Source organism: Marmota monax, unplaced genomic scaffold (genome assembly GCF_021218885.2).
Source record: "Marmota monax isolate L192 unplaced genomic scaffold, Marmota_monax_Labrador192_F-V1.1 WCK01_AAM20220418_F8-fsc00003, whole genome shotgun sequence".
In the NCBI taxonomy this organism is placed as follows: Eukaryota; Metazoa; Chordata; class Mammalia; order Rodentia; family Sciuridae; genus Marmota; species Marmota monax.
In genome coordinates, this window is record NW_026694084.1 from 7,047,577 (window position 1) to 7,067,135 (window position 19,559).

A 19,559-nucleotide genomic window follows, 5' to 3' on the forward strand; every position below is an offset into this window, starting at 1 on the left:
AGTCAGGAGATTCATGTGAAGCACTCACTCATCTCCAAACCTTTCTCCCCAGGGCTTTGTCCTCTTTTCCATGTCTAGTCTAAAGCATATGACAACACAGAAAAACTGACTTTAATGGAGCCTTCAAAAGCTGCTCCTATATATGGGGCTTTATGAAGTGGAAAACAGAATTAAAAATAATGGTGTGGACAATCAGAGCCTTCCTACGCTTTGACAGTCTAATGTTTTCATGGAATGCAATTTGAAGTGTTCCCCACATCCTGGGTTTGGTTCCCAAACAAGTTGTCTCTAATGCATACTCTTGTCACAGATGCCTATTATTGCACAGAATGCTTTTTGGCTGATAAGATGGCTCACACAGAAAAAAGAACACAGAATTCATTGCCCAGGGCCATGATTTCTCAGTCTTAGGGATGGGGCTTTAGTGGGTTTTGCCTAAAGATATGGTACGAACTGAATGGTGGAGAATCGATTTCCTACCTGGAAATGAGAGAAGCAAGCCAGGGAGAGGTCGCCCCAAATCCCTAGCAAAGTGGTGAATGTGAGGGAAGAAGAACTGGAAAGAGGATGCATGTTAACCCAATCTAGATGCATGAGGGGACAAGGGGGAGAAGCCCTCCTGTTCCGGAGGCTGTGACGATGTCACTTTTGGCACATGGTTCACAGGCCACCTCAGTCTCCCCTAGGAGTGATGTTCTTTAGCAGCCTAACCTTCAGTCCTTATATGTATCTCCAAAGCCTCTCCAAGTGGCAGGGATCTGCTGTTGGTAGCCATTCCCCACATGTTTCCCCTATCTTTTTACACTCTAAGGAAAAAAAATCCCTAAATCCCCAGATCTATGCAAAACTGACATTCCATAAATTATTATTAACATTTACACTGAAAACATCACCTTTGCTTCATCATTAAGTATACTTTTTTTGAGGGTAAGAATTATGTTTTATATTAACTCCATACCACCAAATAATGCCAACAATTGTTAACTTATAAGGATAAAAGCTTCTATTATAAACGAGAGAATATATTTATATATTTTTACCAGGAATATCTCCAAAATCAATATAGGGCTGTTGCAGATGTTCCTTTTCTTGATTTCTTGTGACCAAAAACACCCCAAGAAATGACAGAAAGCACCTGTAAGAAAAATATTAATAAAGAACACAGGAACACTGAAACAGCTCATGGTATTAAATAACTGAGCTCCATATCCTACATGATGACATAAATTCCATCAGTTTTGTTTATCCTGCTTCTCATGGTAAGCTGCCTAGAAGTTGTCTTAATGGTTGGAGCCAATAATATTTGTACCCAGAACCAAGACTTGGGCAGCTTCCAATAAATCTCTGCCCCAGGTTTTTACCATCTGGAGGCTAATTCAGTCGCTAAGCCCTTTGGGTAGACACTAGGTCTCGTTTTCTATCCATGCATGCCCAGACCCATTACTGGCATGCAAACACAAGTGCGAAAACAATTTATTCCTTAATTTTCTAAGAAATCTCGTTGTCCTTGGCCATAAGAGTAGTCATAGTTTCCAGACCCCAGAAGTTTGGCCTCGCCCAAATGTCTTATGAAATTGAATTTTCAAGATAGATGGTTTCCTATGCTGAAAATAGTTTAGGCTCAAGTTTGCATAACAATGGTCATGCTGAATACCAGATCAAGAAGCAGGAAGCGCTAATGGAATGCCACTTGAAGCCAATGGAAGCTTCTATACATTGGCTGTATCTTGTCAAGGTTCTGCTCTGTATGCCAGCAAGGCTAGTGATGTGTCCCTCAGATTTCTAGGAAGCATGGAGCTGGCCACTCTAACACAAGAGAGGAATGGATCGACCTGATGCTCCTAGGTCCAAATCTAGGGATCTGCTCCAGTCTTGGTCTTTTATTCCAGGTGATCCTTGAAGCATCCTCTAATTGAGATCTAATCTCGGGGTTCCCAAGGGCGAGGTAGGTCTGGTACAGTAGTAAAAGGTGGAGTAACTACAAAGGCCAGTGAGTTTATCTCAACTTTGGCTGGCACTGAAAATCACCAATGCTTTAGGACCCTCAGGGAGATACCTAAATCAAAAGCCAAAGACACTGAGCCCTGTGAAAGGTGTTAAGTTGAAAAATATGTTTCTTTTAGGAGTGCAGGAAACTGGTGTTTCTTACATTATTTTCCAATTTTCTATACTTCAGGTGCAATGCCAAAAATCCTATTAAAAGTAATAGAATTTCACATACCTTACTTCTGAGGCATTTACTCACCCAAAAAGATATATAAATACAGTGAGAAAAGCGGCACCACGGAATTCCTGGTAAAATACGATACCTATATAGGAATAGAATACAGAATTAATTTTAGGGTAGGAGTATTTACAATAGTTACACATTATTTCTAGAATTATGTAAATATATCTAAATACGGCTATCCTTAAAATGCACATTCAGTAGTTTATTTTTAAAAAAATTTGCATGCCACACTTACATTTAAAATTATTCCAAAGGAACAGAGACTTGTAGATTTTATGTAATATGATTATAATTATTATAAAATCAACACAATTGACAAAAGGTTTTCTTTTCTTTTCTTTTCTTTTTTTTTTTTTTTTGGTACTGGGGACTGAACCAAGGGGTGCTTTACCATTGAGCTGTATCTTCTGTCCTTTTTATTTTATTTTGAGACAAGGTCTTACTAAGTTGCTGAGTTTCTGAGGCTGGTTTTAAATTTGTGATCTTTCTGCCTCAGACTCTCAAGTTGCTAGGATTACAGACGCACCCCACTGTGCCTGGCTTGACATAACTTTTGCAAGCCAGGCACAGAATTACCCAGTCCAAGAATTTCTCACCAGAATATACAAGAGAACAAAAGTCTAGTGACCATATCCCACCTACGATTTTAGATCAGGGTCAGCACCTGGCCTGAGAGTCTGGGTGAACCATGGGGTCACTGACATGGCAGGCCCACCTCAGGCCAGCAGCTGTAGCCCCTCTGTCACTCTTGGCTATGCCCTGTGGTCTGCCAGCCTGGTCACATGCCCATACAGGTACAGGAAAACACTGGCCACTGGGGTGTTGCCCCTGCTCCATTTTCCTCTGCTAACTGCTCTCATGTCCTCCTTCTGGCCTCCCTTCCTAGGAGATGGCAAGCAAGCATGTAGGATTTATTTTGAGGACCTTTTCTTCTCTCCCTGTTGGTCTCAATGATTTCTTGTTAGTTTAAGGTCCTAAAACCTTTGTAGGGTTTTGTCAAACAAGACATCCTTAATGTATGAAGCACCTGGAATCAGTTTTTGTGTTGGGAGCTAGCTTTGTTAGCCAGTCAATGAGTACTTACCAAGTGTCTCCTGTGCACTGCTGTTGGGGGTGATGGAGACCCCACTGTGAACAAGAGGAGTCCCGCTCACAGGAGACAAAGTTTTCTCAGCCTCAACCTTATCTCCTTACTCTGAGAATGGACTTCTTACAGAAAGAAGCCACATCCAGCTCTAATGAGTATTAGAACTGGATGAATATTTCTGAAACATCTTCCATATTATTACATACTTCTTCATAATCATTTTATTGTGTCCATGTTATTCTAAACTAATGCACCATAATATTCATTTCTGAGGACAGTTTAAGTTGTTTCTAATTGCTTGTTCTTTAGTAATAAGCAATGAACTTCTTTTACACATTTCCCCCAGTGTTTTGATTTTTTTTTTTTTGTCATTAGAATTGGTTTCTAGAAATGGAATTTCTGTTTCAAAGAGTATAAACACATTTTATTTTATTTTTTATTTTTTTAAATATTTATTTTTTTTGTTTTAGGTGGACACAATATCTTTATTTATTTTTATGTGGTGCTGAGGATAGAACCCAGTGCCTCACGCATGCCAGGCCAGCGCACTACCACTTGAGCCACATCCCCAGCCCCACACATTGTATTTTAAAAAATTACAACAAAGTAAAGCTGGTGCAGTGGTGTACACCTGTAATCCCAGCGTTTCAGGAAGCTGAGACAGGAGGATCAAGAGTTCAAAGCCAGCCTCTGCAAAAGTGAGACACAAAGTGACTCAGTGAGACTCTGTCTCTAAATAAAATACGAAATAGGGCTGGGGATGTGGCTCAGTGGTCAAGTGCCCCTGAGTTCAATCCCTGGTACCAAAGGAAAAAAAAAAAGTAAGCCAGGTATAGTGGCACATGTATGTAATCCCAGCTACTTGGGAGGTTGCGATGAGAGGATTGTGAGTTCAAGATCAGGCAAGGCAACACAGCAAGACTCCATCTCAAACAAAAAATTGTAGTAAAATGTAAATAATATAAAATTTACCACCTTAATCATTTGTAGATGTATGGATCAGCAGTGTTAAGCATATTCACATTGTTGCACAACCAATTTCCAGAACTTTTCCTTTTGAAATTGAAATCCTATTCCCATTAAACAACTCCCCATTTCCTCTTTCCCCCAGTCCCTGGCAACTACCATTCTATCTTCTGTTTCTAGGAATTTGACTATTTTTAGATACCTCAGATAAGTGGAATAGTATTTTTCTTTTTATGACTTACTTCACATAGAACAACATCCTCAAGATTTATTTGTGGTTTGATGTGTATCAAAATCTCCTCTAGTCAAAGGCTGAATAGTATTCCATTGTATGTATATGCCAAATTTTGTTTATCTACTCATCTGTCAATGAGAACTTGGGCCATCTCTACCTTTTTGCTATTCTGAACACTGCTGCTATGAACATAGATATTACAAATTTCTTTAAGACCTTGCTTTCAATTCTTCTGGGTATGTGCCCACAAGTGGAATTGATGACTATATGGTAATCCAATTTTTAAATATTTTTGAGGAACTTGCCATGCTATTTTCTATAACAGATGTACCATTTTATATTCTACCAAGGATGCACAAGAGTTCTAATTTTTCCATATCCTCTCCAATGCTTGTTATTTTCTGTTTTTAATAGCAGCTATTCTAATGGATGTGAAGTGATATCTGATTGTGGTTTTGATTTGCATTTCCTTGATGATTAGTGATGTTGAACATATTTTCAGCAATGCCTGTTGATCATTTTATATTTTCTTTGCAGAAACATCTATTTAAACAATCCTTTGTGCATTTCAAAATCAGGTCTTTTTTTTTTTTTTGGTCATGGCCAGGGATGGTGGCACATTCCTGTAGTCCCAGCAGCTTGGGAGGCTGAGGCAGAAGGATTGAAAGTTCAAGGTCAGCCTGGGCAACTTAGTGAGACCCTGACTCAAAATTAAAATAAAATATTAGAAAGGGCTGGGGATGTAGCTCAATGTAAAGTGTCCCTGGGTTCAATCCCCAGTTAAAAAAAAAAAAGAACATTTTCATCATTCCCAAGAGAAACTCAGCACCCCATTAGCAGTTATTCCCCTTTACCACTACAACAGCCACCACCACCAGCCCTGGGCAACCACTAATTTACTTTGTGAGGATTTTCTTATTCTGGACATTTCACATAAATGGAATCTTTACTACTATGTACTCTTGTTGGCTTCTTTAACTCATGATAATGTTTTCAGAGGCTGTCTGTGCTGTCGCATGTCTTGGCCCTACATTCCTTTTTACAGCCCAGTGATATCCATTGCATTCAGAGAACACATTGTGCTCATCTGTTCATATGTTTGGGTTGTTTTTACTTTTTGACTATTATGAATAAAGCTTCTCTGACCTTGGTATAAAATATTTTTGGTGGATGTTATGTTTCCATTTTTTTTGTTACAGACATAGAAGTAGAATTGTTACATTACATGGTGTTTTTTTATGTTTTTGATTTTTGGTACTGGGGATTGAACTCAGGGGCGCTTGACCACTGAGCCACATACCCAGCACTTTTTTTATTTTTTATTTTGAGTCAGGGTCTCTCTGAGTTGCTTAGGGCCTTGCTCAGTTGCTGAGGCTGGCTTTGAACTTGCTATCCTACTGCCCCGGCCTCCCAAGCTGTGGGACTATAGGTGTATGCCACTGTGCTCAATAGGTTACATGGTAATTTTATGTCAATCATTTTTTAATTTGTTCTTTTTAGGTACACATAACAGTAGAATGTATTTTGACATATCATACATACATGGAATATAACTTCCCATTCTTTGTGGTTGTACATGATGTGGAGTTACACTGGTTGTGTATTCATATAGAACATGGGAAAGTTAGGTCTGATATTCTACTGTCTTTCCATTCCTATCCCCCTATCTTCGCTCCCTTCCCACCATTCCCCCCTGCCCAATTCAGTGAACCTCCAATCCCCCTGCTCCCCTCCCCCCACCTATTGTGAGTCAGTATCCTTTGGTTTTTTGGGGATTTGGCTTATTTCACTTAGCATGATAGCCTCCAACTCCACCCATTTACTGGCAAATGCCATAATTTCATTTTTCTTTATGGCTGAATAATATTCCATTGTGTATATGTACCACATTTTCTTTATCCATTCATCTATTAAAGGGCACCTAGGTTCCATAGCTTAGCTATTGTGAATTGAGTTGCTATGAACATTAAAATCAGGTCATTTGTGTTTTTATTTTGAGTTGTAGAATTGTAGAGTATAAAACATTTGTAAGGCCTTGATAAAAACTATGGACCTGAGTTCTAGGGAGCTGGGACCATCTACCCAACCTCAGGAGGGTGTCTCTGATAGTGTAGCCTCATCGGCACTGGCTATTGAAATAAAACAAACAAGCAAAAGTTGACTAATTTAGTAGGCAAATATTTAACTTTAAGCTATGCCCTGTGACAGAGGCAGAGAGAAGTTAGTTGAGAAGCTTCACTTCCATTCTACCTGTAACATAAGAAGAACTGTCAATGCTCCCAAAGTCCCAGCCTCCCCGACTCACCAATTACTCCATGTGTTGAGTATTGAGACCCAGCCCTGCTGCCCTCCTAGAAGATCGTCAGCCAGGGAACTGCATTCTTTACCCATCTTTCTGCATATTTATGGTAATTATTAGGTTGGATATCAGCCTGTCTATAACTCTTTTGGGTCTAATTTTTACTTTCCAGTAATTCTAGGACATAACAGTATACAATCTTTTCTCACTATCTTTTATCAGGAAGTGCAAAATACTGAAAAAAAATTTAGATGTCTTGGGATATAATTTTTCTTTAAATAAAAAGTTCAATTTTGGGAAACAGAAAATACATTATTACTTAAAAAAGAAAGAAAAAAAAAAACCCCTGTCCAATGGCAGTCACATTTGTTGGCCATGAGATAAGAACAAAGATGTACCAATTCAGAAGCAGGTAATCCCCAATTACTTCCAAAATACAAAATTTTAGAGAAATAAACTCCTAGGATGAGAAGGTGGTAAATAAGCCAAGGAACTAGGGCATATCAGTATTAAATTTAGAAGGGATCTATTTGAATTTACTGTATTTTAGTTTGGACCAAGTTTTAAATTTGTACTTTTGAACACTATTGCATCTGTAATGTTAAAAAAAAAACAACCTCTTCACCAAAATATAAAAACTGTAAAAGAAGAAATATGGAGGCTGGAACACTGAAGGCAGTAATTTCCATGCTTATCTGTCTCTCCTTGCCTGGAATGCTAAATTGGTTTTGCGACTCCACTCTCTGATCAAGCTGGTGAGGGGCATATAGGGAAGAGTTCATGAAATTGAGGAAGTCTGGCTCAGAGACAAGACTCAAGAGGGCTTTTGGTTGCTTTGATTATCAGCAGAGCTAGTAAGGAGAAGACACCCAGGAACAGAACAAAGATGACTGTCTTGAATTTTCAATAAAACTGATTTCCGAGGCTGGGGTTGTGGCTCAGTGGCAGAGCACTTGCCTCTCGCATGTGAGGCACTGGGTTCTATCCTCAGCACCACATAAAAAAATAAATAAACAAAATAAAGATATTATGTCCATGTATAACTAAAAAAAATAATAAAAATACACTGATTTCAGGTCCAGTATAAGGAAACACTTTTTTTTGGGGGGGTGGGGGATGCAGGTACCAGGGATTGAACTCAGGGGCAGTCGACCACTGAGCCACATCCCCAACCCTATTTTGTGTTTTATTTAGGGACAGGGTCTCACTGAGTTGCTTAGCACCTCGTTTTTGCTGAGGCTGGCTTTGAACTCATGATCCTCCTGCCTCACCCCCCTGAGCCACTGGGATTACAGGTGTGTGCCACTGTGCCGGGCAACACTTTCTAATAATTAGAACTCTCTGAATAAGAGCTGTCTCAGGTGACAAAGAGCACTGGGTAGCATTCACAGCCTGTAGAATAGCCCATCCTGGAGGATGTCGTGGAGGAAATTCAGACATTGGGTGTGGGGGACATGGGCTCCTTAGTTTCCTATAACCTAACCATTTCTTGATCTCTTATTTACCCTGAAAGAAACTTCACTTATGCAGGTGGGGGTGGAATAACCTATGTGGGGAAAGCCAAAACTCACCTGCGATGATGGCGCTGGTTGTAAAGAAAACATGGTTAACGGGCACCACTGCTGTCGTGTTGTAGAGCTTCGTGGCTTGATTCAGGAACCTAGAGCAGAAGGTACTTACTAGAGCTTGGGCTTAGAGAAGCTTAGCAATAAGTTAACAATAACTTCAAGAAATGCATGTTCTGTAGCCACAACTACAAAGGGAAAGGAAGTGCAGGGAAAGGGCATTTCCAATCAGCAGTCATAGCTTATGTGCATCTGATGTATGAGATCAGATGTCAGGTTTTATGGTCTGTTTAAACCAACAACAGTAACAATGAAAAGCAATTAATCATATTCTGAGGCCACAGAAGTTTGAGTTGGAAGCGATTCAAGCTGCTGGACCAGTATCATACTGGGGCTGATTCATTAGGATAGACCCTTGAATCTGTTAAATATCATATCTGGGGAATAGTATAGCTATCCATTGACATGCCACGTGCCAAGAAAGAAGATGGAGAAGTAAAAGAATGTTTAATGTTTCAAAAACAATGCTCAGTGCTCCAGCTGCAGAGCACATGTGGGAGCTCAGCTTCTCACTCTGGCCACCAACAGGAATTCAGGTTCCCGCTCTGTGCTGTGCTGCCCTGACGAGGACTAGACTTTTCTAAAGCAGTGAATTGCATGGATATCACCTGGATGCTTTAAAAAAGCACTAACGCTTAGGTCCTATTCTAGGGCAACTACACAACACAACACAACACAACAAAAAACCTTTGTGGGTAGAGCCGAGGTGTGTGTGTGTGTGTACACATACATGTATGGAGGGCCATATAACTGCAGGAATATGTATGTGTGTACACGTTGCGTGCATATTCACCTATATGTCCAAACACAGCAACTCTTTTAACCACAGTTCTACAGTGCGACAGGCACAGGGACTGAAGCAAGGGCAACAGGATGAAGTTTACCTTCCGCGGTGTGTGCTTTTTAAGTCACCGAAGCTAAGATAAGGACAATGATACTAATCATTAAATCCCAAAAGATACTGTAGCAGTACTGATTAATTCAGAAGAAAGAGAGAAGAAACAAAATGGCAAGATATGATATTACAAACATACTCAGTCTTGTAAGGAAATGATAAAACAGTGAGTGTGCTGGGCTCTTCCAGCAACCCTCCAGAGGCCTTGGCACTGGGCTATATCCAGCCCATAACAGGGAGACTTCACAGAAGGCATCAGTCGTGTTCTGAGCTCTGATTTCCTGGCTGGCACTGGGTGGTCCTTTGGTGTAGCATTGGGGGTGAATAGAAAACTCTCTGGCCAACTCAAGAGGGCCTAGCAGGCAAAGGCATAAGCACTACGTGAAACAGAGAGGGAGTGATTAGGGCAGAGGGAGGTGGGGGCAGAGAAAAGCAGAAATTAAAAATGTTCCATGTCACCACTATTAGGACCCAAGAGAAACATAAAACAATCACTCTGCAATCCCATGGGTGCAAAGAAAATTCTGGCCAAAGATGCAGAATTCTGGGGAAAGGATTTTCCTCCCGGCCAAATGTCTGGTTTTGTCCATCTCTGGGCAATTAATGAGCATGAGCTAAGAAATGAAGGTGAAGGGTTCACGTATTTCCTATATTTAGAATGAAATCCTGGACGTGGACCTGCCCCTTTGATTTATTGCTAATGACAACCTGTGTACGATGGATATTAATTACAAGCAGAAGAGCATCAGGAAAGCATCAAAGCGCACTTAGCTGGATTATGACCATATTTTAGAAAGCACAAGACATGAAGGCGATGCTCAGTAAAAACTTCTTATTGTATGCGAAGGACAAAGCAAGGCATGATGGCTTCGGATAAGCTGCAGGTCCTTCACCCTTAGAAATCCACTGCAGCTCATCTTAATTATCATCTGAAGCCAATGAAGATTAACGCTTGGAGAAGGAAGCACAGGAATGTTGAAAGATTAGTGAGTATGTAGAAGCTAACTTACTTGACTTGGAAAACACAAGATGCTATCATGATGATACACATGATATAGAAGATGGGATAAGTTAGTTGCGTTTTATTCGTCACAGAAAAAGTGATCATGCCTGAGACGGCTTTCACTGAAATAACAGTCAATGAGGCTGGAAAAGAAAACAAAAACACAAATAAAGTACATATTTGAGGCAGAATTATAGATACGTATCTTGAGTTTCTGTGGTGGAGTAGCATGTGTGGCAATTGTGCTTTAAGAGTGAAAACTGTTGTGAAAGGTGCAGGGGAAGAAGTGACCCTCCGCAAGCAGCCCCTTTTGTTCCTCAGGCTGTGCTGGAATTTAAATTTGTTTAGATCAGCTCAAGATCTGTGGACGGGGTGCTTTTATCTTCGGAACAAGATGCTTATTTTTCAGTGCTGTTGAAAGGGTTCTGCAGAGATTATAATCACTAGTAGATGGGAAGGGCAAGAACAGGGATGGGGGAGGTGAGAGAGTTCAGACTGTCCATCTGACATTTGTGGGAAAATATCTATCAAACTATGGGAAAAATTTAAAGCCAAATAGATGTGAAGACAGGGAAGTGGAAAGCGACACATTCCTCGTTTCCTGAGACTTGTCTGAAGTATATGTGTGAGTCTTTTTGTTAGGACATGCCTAGAGGTTGCATTAAAAATGGTTTTCGACAAAGACAATAATTGGAAGCAGGACAGGAGCTGAGGTGTCATTTCTCAGAGTGAACCTTAAATCCAAGACTTACATAAACAACATCATATATTTTCTGTGCTAAACAGAGACCCATCCTTACGTGAACAAATTTTTCATAGGTTCCACATGCTAATTAAGAAAAATGACCAGGTCCTATCACTGTGAAAGCAATGAGCATTTTCTCCCCACACTTCTGTAGGAGGACCCTAGTGCTTTCTTTCTGTCTCAGGTTCCCTCAAGTTACTGTTCCAAAAATTCCTTGGTTTAGCTGAAATCTAAAGAAAGTTCAAAATTAATTTTTAGGTGAAATCAAAAGTCAAAGGCAAGTGAAGGAGAAATACTCCCTTTGATGCTGTTGAGCTACCTGATCACAATACAGCTGAGTTTCTTCCTTTTAGCTTTTGGAATGGTATTATTTCTTCATATATATATATATATAAATATGTTTAAAATAGTACGTGAAGGCCAACCAAGAAGAGCCTCCCATAATTTTCTTTTCCAAAATCTGAAAATGTACTTTAACTTGAAGGACTCTAGGGTACACTCCAAATTAGGTATTTTCTTCCAATTAAAAGTCCTAATAAGCGGAGGAGACCAGGTAATAAATTCTAAAAACAAACCCCCCAATCAGAACAAAGAGGCCCTTAAAAAAACAGTCCCCTCTCCATCTTCAGATGTCTTTTGACGGGTCTTACGTATTTCAGATGTCATATCTGACTGATTATGACAATAGTCATGTCTGAGCTAATCTAGGAATTTTAAATATCTATAGAGATCCCTATATCACTTGATGGCTTAAGTTTGTAGGTCAGCTCTTTAGGGACCTTGATTTCCTCCTAAAATAGTTTGCCTGGAATTGGAGCACCACATGGCTATAGTCCTGTGGTCTGAATAGCCAGGTCTCCCGAAGGGATAATTAATGGAGGAGTTGAGCACACTGTTCCATTAGCTTCTGAACCTCAGGATTGCAAAGAACTTAAAGGTCATCTAACTTAACCACCATCTGATTTTAAATTATACTTGAACACAAAACAAAAGCAAAACTAGAATTATTTATTAAACTGCTAAATAAACTATCTTTCTATAACCCTTATATTTTCAAACACCAACTGATTAATCACTATTGTAACTGCAAGCTGTTTCTAAGCTGATGTCAGGTACTTTGAAGTTTTTTTGGCGGGGGACTGACGAGGATAGGTGGAAATGAAAAATTGTAATGCAATTTTGAAACATGCAATTCTAATGTTATATACACATATAAATAGAAAGTGCTTATGTATGCACAGAAAATGGCTAAAAAAACCCCCCTACATTAAGATACTGTCAGTTGTTATCTATAGCACTGGGAATATCTGTAAAAGTGTACATGTTCATTTTTAAAAAACTGGGAAATGCAGAAAAGCCTGGAAAGAAAAATTAAAATCATCTATAATCTCAATACTTGCTCCCAAATCATTTTTTAACATTCAGGTTCATCATTATTTTTTCTATTCATAAGTATGAATGTATTATAACATGTAAATCATATGGCATACACTACTTAGAACCTATTTTCCATTAAGATTAAATATTTTCTATGCCATAAAGTATTCTTCTAAAGCCTGACTTTTATTTGCTATAAAGAATGCCTTTGTATGAATGTATAATTTATTTTGACAATTCCCTATTTTTGGATATTTGAATTGAATCCCTTTTATTTTACTATTACAATGAGGCTACAGTGAATATTTTTGAACATAAATCTATCACTCTGCCTATTTCCTTTGGAAAATCACCTGAAGGGAATTACTGTGTTGACAATAAGACAGTGAGGAGGCTTCTAAAAAATCCTGATAAACTGCCTGGCAGAGAACACCAGGCATACTGTTGTACTGGGCCCCATAACACAATTGTTAATATTTTTTTCTTTATATCTTTCTCTGTTTTCTTAATTTTCAACAATAAATATATATTCCTTTCATTATTCTCACAGCACCATTTTCCTCCAACATATAGGCTGGCTCCGTCTTTGACATTTGGCCCTTTCAATGTTTTCTTAGTTCCTCATCCCGTTCCACAGACTTCCTAGATGGCCAGATCCTAGATCAGTGTCTCCTTCTTAGATTCATCAATATTTCATTTGTTTATTTTGCTTTGACAACAAGAATATGCTATGGATAGAGCAGGACTTCCCAGCCTTCCCAGCCTCCTGCCCTGCCAGAAGAACTGTGGTAAGAGGCTTTGGATTCCTCTATAAAAGGAGACCACAGACTGCAACAGAGCTTCGGACACCCAAATGAATACACAAACTCTCTTGTGAAGACAGAACATGTCTTTTCTTTATCGCCTCCTCACTGTATTTCTCTGGCCTAACTGAGATTTTGTCAACATTTTTAAATTGCTGAGAAAATACATTTCAATTGTCCTCATCACAAGATACGGTAAGAATCGAGGTGATGGATATGTTAACTAATTCAATTATTCCACGTTGTAGTCATAAATCATAACAGCACTTTATATCCCATAAATTCATACAATTATAAGTTTTCAATTTATGATTCAACACATATATAAATACACATGTACATATATATGTGCATATATAAAAAGAGAAAGGAACTCACTAGAAGCCAGCTTTCTTTCTTCCTGATTGTTCTATTTCTTTTTCAAATTCCATTTTCATCTGTCACACGATAAATATTACAGCAACAATAAAGAAAACACCCTACATGTGCTTTCCTTTCCCTCATTCCCAGGTTTTGCCTTGTGTGTGCTTTCACTCACACTGCAGGTGGGTACAACGTCGTGGGCTACTTCTTCCATTTTATATGACACTAGACATGTTTTCTTCAAGGTAACCGCATGGTTTTCATAATTGTTTTTCCTTGTAAAGTCATTAATGCCCACTGTGAAATACTCAAGCAGCAAGAGGAGCACAGTGAAGAGTAGATACCTTGTTTTCTCATTTCTTATAGTAATGAGGATACCTCTGATATTCATCATTAAGGTTTTTAAAAATTAGAAATGGATAAGCTTTAACATGACTTTTCAGCACCTATTGAGATAATTACACATTTCCCAGGTTTATTGTGACATCATTGAAATATAAAATTGATAAAGTTAAGGTATACAGTGCTCTATATATGATGTACTCTACATATCTAATGAAATGATTATTACAATTAAGTTGGTAAACCCATCTATTGCCTTTCACAGTTACCATTTGTGTGTGTGTGTGTGTGTGTGTGTGTGTGTGTGTGTGTGTGTGTGGTGAGAACATTTAATATATACACTCAGCAAAATTCAAATACACAATACAGTATTGATAACCACAGCACCATGTCATACATCAAATCCCCAGAACACATTTGTCCTATGACTGAAAGTTTGTACCATCTGACCAACATCTCAATATTTCCCTTTTGACTCATTAACATGATGAACTATAGTAATGGATTTCTTAAAGAATCATACTTTTTTAGTTAATAATTCAAACACTTATAGTGTGCTCACTGGGTTTAGCTAGGTAGAGTATATGTACTATAAAGAAAAGACAAGTTCTATATTCACAAACTTAATCTGGCAAGGAAGGTAAACTCAAAGATGATGCATTAAACACATATATAGAATGTAAATACAAGTTGCTGTGCTAAAAAGAAAAAGAAGCAGTTTCATTAAGATCACTTGGTCATGAAGTATTATTTGCTCTGGATTCCACTTGCTAATATATTTCACTTGGGATTTTTCCATCAATAGTTGGCAGTGAAATTAGTTCAGAGTGTTCTATATTTGTATTATCTTCTTCAGATTTGGGATCAGTATTTATCTGATTATAGTTTAAAAAGGGAAGGCTTTCTTCTAATGTCCTCAAATAGTTCCAGTAACATCAGAATAATCTGTTCCTTAAATATTTGAACCTTTGGAACTGTCTAGACCTGGTTCTTTTTTAGAATGTGACTTCTTAACAACCCCTGTATTTCTTTCATAGTTATTTTCTTTAAAAAAATAGTTTATTTAAGTTTTGTATGTTAAAATGAGTAATTTAAGTTTTATTAAGTATATATGTGTGTACATCTCTCTTTCCATTCATCTGTCTCTCATTTCTATTTCTGAGTATCTGTGATTTTTTTTCTTGATGGAGGATCTATTTTTAGTTGTCTTTTAAGAACTTGTTCTGGGGTGTATTTTTCAATTCATTGCTTTTCTGTTTTCTATTTCATCCATTTTCGTCTTTATCAATTGTTCCCTTCTGCCTTCCTTAGCTTTATTTCAGTGTTTTTTTCTAACTTCTTGAGCTGAATGCTTTGATTTACATCAAAAGCAATTAATTTCCTCTGAATACAGCATTAGTCATTACCTACAGTTTAAATATTAAGTGTTTGCATAGTAATTTAAAAAGTATGTGCTACAATTAAATCTTGCCTTGCCCAGCTGCAGTTTAAAAGTACTTTTTTAAAAATATTTATTTTTTAGTTGTAGTTGTACACAATACCTTTATTTTATATTTTCTTACGTGGTGCTGAGGATTGAACCTAGGACCTTACACATGCTAGGCAAGGGCTCTACCGCTGAGCCACAACCCCAGCCCTAAGAGTACTTTTAACATTTCCAGGTAGGAAGGTTTTACTGGTTTTTATTTTTGTTATTATTTTCTGTTTTTATTTTACTGTGACATGAGAATGTGGTCTGTATCCTTTCAACTTCCTGGAATTGATCAAGGATTATTTTGTGTGTGGCCAATTACATAATCAACTTTTGTAAATGATACACAGGCAGTAGAAAGAAGGCATATTCTCTGTTTCCAGGATTTGGAGTTCAATACTAGAGATTCTAATATGACTTTAAGTCCATGAGCTAAGTCTCTTCTCCCCTTATATTTCTATTTATACATTTTTGCATCTTTCTGCAGATTTTCCTTAGGACATTATGTATGATGTTCTTCTGAACTGATTGATTACCCCCATTTGTCACATTTAATGTTTTCCATCTTGATTGATACACACACACACACACACATTTAGTTGTAGATGGATACAATACCTTTATTTTATTTATTTATTTTTATGTGGAGCTGAGGATTGAACCCAGTGCCTCATACGTGGGAGGCAAGTGCTCTGCACTGAGCCACAATCCCAGCCCTTGATTTTAACTTAGTAATCTCTTAATCCCTTTCTTCTGTTTTCAACCTGAGTTACCTTGTTTTAGATAAAATTGATGTACACAGCCAAAATATTTAACAACCAATAAGACCAGTGGGAAAAGGTGGGGGTCTGAGGCCCCCTGCATTAATGTTTAGTGCTAGTCATGGCAGGGGTAGGGTTGGTGAAGAGAGATCAGCGAAGGAAGCACCCTAGAGGCCTGACTGGTAGCTGTTTCGAAAACTCTCAAAGAGCTGTACCCAGGCAAATGGCTGAATCCAATTTCAGAATCTTTTTCAATATCCATTTGAGAGTTTCTCTGAAGTTCAATTTGAGAATCTTTCTTTTTTAACTATGTAAACTTATGCCATTTACATTTATGCTCATGATTGATAATTTTCTAATTTTATGTCCTATTTAAAATTTACTTTATTTTCAATATTTTCCTATACAATATACATTTTCTTTTTGTTATTTGCTTTTGTTTTCCCTACCTGGTAACTTGGAAAGAAAATAAATACAGAGTTCCCTTGATCAATACCATACTTGAATTCGTTTCTAAAAGTAACTCTCTTAAACACAAATCCTCCAATACAAAGGAAAAAAACTAGTTGATGAGATAGAAAAATGAAAACCCCAGTGCCTAATTTACATGTGGCTACAGCTTGTCCAATGGTATAAGTATAATCTACAGTCATAGAAAACAATACATAACATATGGATCATCTTATTGGTAAAGAAGACGTTAATAAAGGGTTATAAATAAAATTTTGAAAAGGGGGGCTAGGTTTGAGGCTCAGCGGTAGAGCGCTCGCCTAGCATGTGTGCGCCCTGGGTTCAATCCTCAGCACCACATAAAAATAAATAAAGGTATGGTGTCCAAATACAACTAAAAAAATAAATGTTAAAAAAAAATTTGAAAAGGGAATTTCCCAAATGTTTAGCAATATCTCCTTGTGTTGGTATATATGAGTGTGTGGGGTGGGAGGGGAAGAGGGAGAAAGGAGGGACAATATATGAAAATATAGTGGGTTATCTAAGTATCAGATTTCAAATCCTATAAGAAGTCTCTGGTAAAAGAAGTAAAAGGGTTGGCAAACAATGAATAAAAGAAATATGGTATTTAACAAAATCATACTGCTTATGTTTATGCTTCATTTTAGCCACATTTTAAAGTTTTTAAAAATATGTAAACAGGACAGATCTTGTTAACTTAAAGTTTAAATTAAGTTTATTAGTTTAGTTTAAAAATCTTTTTCAATTATTTGCTTCAAAACAATTTGCAAATTTTTATAGAGTGCATAAAATTACCAAGGAGTAAAAGTCCATAAGTGTATTTTGTCAAGAATTAAATATGTCCCAATTGAGTATAATGGGCATGCAAAGTATAATCTGAATACTTTAGACTCAACTTCCTCTTATAGGTCAGAGTTGAAAAATAGAAACAGTCAGAAAGAAATAGAATGCTCAAGTATTTCCTTCAAACTTCATTAATGACTTAACATGGATTAATTAGAATAAGAACACAATATATTCCCTTACCTAAAAGTGCCACCAGAGTAAGCAGAATCACCATATGTGTCATTCCTTTTCTTTTAAGGAAATATAGGAGAATGCAGAAAATTAATATTTCTAAAATCTAGAAATGAAAAAAAACAAGAGTAAGTTATTCTATGCAAAATCTTCACAATGCCATACTTCTTTCCTTTTTTAAAAAAAAATTTAAAATTTTCTTTCTCTTTTTGATTTCCCAACAGTTTCCATGAGCGCTGAGGGTGACTGAAGTTCCCAGGGACAATAATAAACCTACAACAATATAAGGAGCTCAGCCATCCAGATCCAGAGCTTTCACACGGCCAATCCACCAGTGACACCCAAACCTAGCTCTCTAGGCCTCACCTTGCTGAGACTACTAGACGTGTCCACGAGTGTGTTTAGTAGATACACCACATGGACACGGGCAACACTTAAATCTCGATTTCCCTACTTTCCAACTTGTTCCTCCTGGGGCCTTTGCCCATATGTTCAATGGCCTCACCATAATTTCTGCTGTACAAGCCCAAAGCTCCTTCCTCTGCCATCCTTCTCCCTCTGCCATGTTCTCCCTGGACTACTGTAATAATCTTCTAACTTGTCTCTGATCTTACTCTTGCTTCTCAACAAGCCAGCCATTCGGCAGCCAGAAGATTCATTTACACATACAATTGGGATAATGAAATACTTAATTTGCAGAGGAGAATATGTATGATATACACTTTGGGTATATGTAGCAATATGTCAAGAATTCACGTGCTTCTGCCCAACCTAACAGAACCTACCGATACTCTGGAAGTCTCTCTGGCGCCCCAGGAACCGAGGCACTGCACTTTGCATTTACCCTTCGCTTTCTTTCTTGTTTACCACATTTTTACATATCCCCAAAGACCTTGTTTATTTTCACATGTGCTTGGACTTTATCCATGTGGGATTATTTCCCTTGCTTGCTTTTTCACTCTGCATTATGCTAATGAAATTCATCCAGGATGATCCAGGAAGTAAAAATAAAAATTGATCCAGTCATTCCTTTGCTTAAACTTCTTTTGTTTTTTTCTATCCCATGTAGATTAAGATCCAAACTCTTTACTGGATCACAGAGACCCAAACAACTTTTTGGACCCAAGTTTGTACCACTTGCTTTGGGATGGTCCACAAAGGCCGGTCAGAAGGGCCCTTGTTTTCTTTTTCCCTTATTTTTATTTGTCCGTTTTGCTCTTCCCTCCCTCCTTTCCTTCCTTCCTTGTTCTCTGCAGTCCTCAGATTTCTCCTGCCGTTGGGCCTTTGTACTATTGTCTGCCAAAAACACTCTTTTCCTTGATCTTTGCGGATGGCTTCTTCTTAGCGCTCAGCTAGAATGTCACCTCCTCTGAGAGGTCTTTCCTGACTACTCTGATCTAAAAGAGCCAGCCAGTCATCCTGCCACACCCACAGTTTTAGGTTGCTGTAGCCAATATGTCATTGCCTGGTGCTTTTCTTGTTCATATATTCTATGTTTCTTGTCTGTCTCTCCCACTAGAATGCCAGCTCAATGAAAAGAAGGACCTTATCTGTTCTGTTTGCCACTCTATCTGTAGTGCCTAGTACACAGTCTCGTAATAAATGTTTATGAAATTAATAAATAAATTATACCTTATATCTATTATAAACAACTTGCCAAATAAAGAGAACACTGTCTGATAAACAGTGTTCCATAAGTAGTAACTGAAATTCTAAAATTTTCCTACCCTTAAGAAAACTCCAGTGTAATTCTGAAATTGTTTTATTTTGTTTTAATACTAAAAATATTTTTTTTTTGTAGCCCTTAAGATAACCAGAAGCCAGGCTATTATTATTTTTTTGATAAGAGATGGGATCTCTGGACTGAAA

At 37.9% G+C, this 19,559-nt stretch overlaps 1 protein-coding gene across 2 annotated transcripts in view; it reads right to left on the minus strand.

Annotated features, from left to right (window-relative positions):
- The window catches only part of Nipal2 (NIPA like domain containing 2), a 73,780-nt gene that overhangs the window by 2,264 nt on the left and 51,957 nt on the right, over positions 1–19,559 (minus strand). For both annotated transcript variants that reach the window (XM_046464948.2, XM_046464947.2), the window contains 5 exons: positions 17,700–17,796; positions 10,348–10,483; positions 8,389–8,477; positions 2,246–2,309; positions 1,041–1,135 (listed from right to left, as the gene is read on the minus strand). In XM_046464948.2, coding sequence (XP_046320904.1) covers positions 1,041–1,135; positions 2,246–2,309; positions 8,389–8,477; positions 10,348–10,483; positions 17,700–17,796 — 481 coding nt within the window. The remainder of the gene's footprint in view (positions 1–1,040; positions 1,136–2,245; positions 2,310–8,388; positions 8,478–10,347; positions 10,484–17,699; positions 17,797–19,559) is intronic.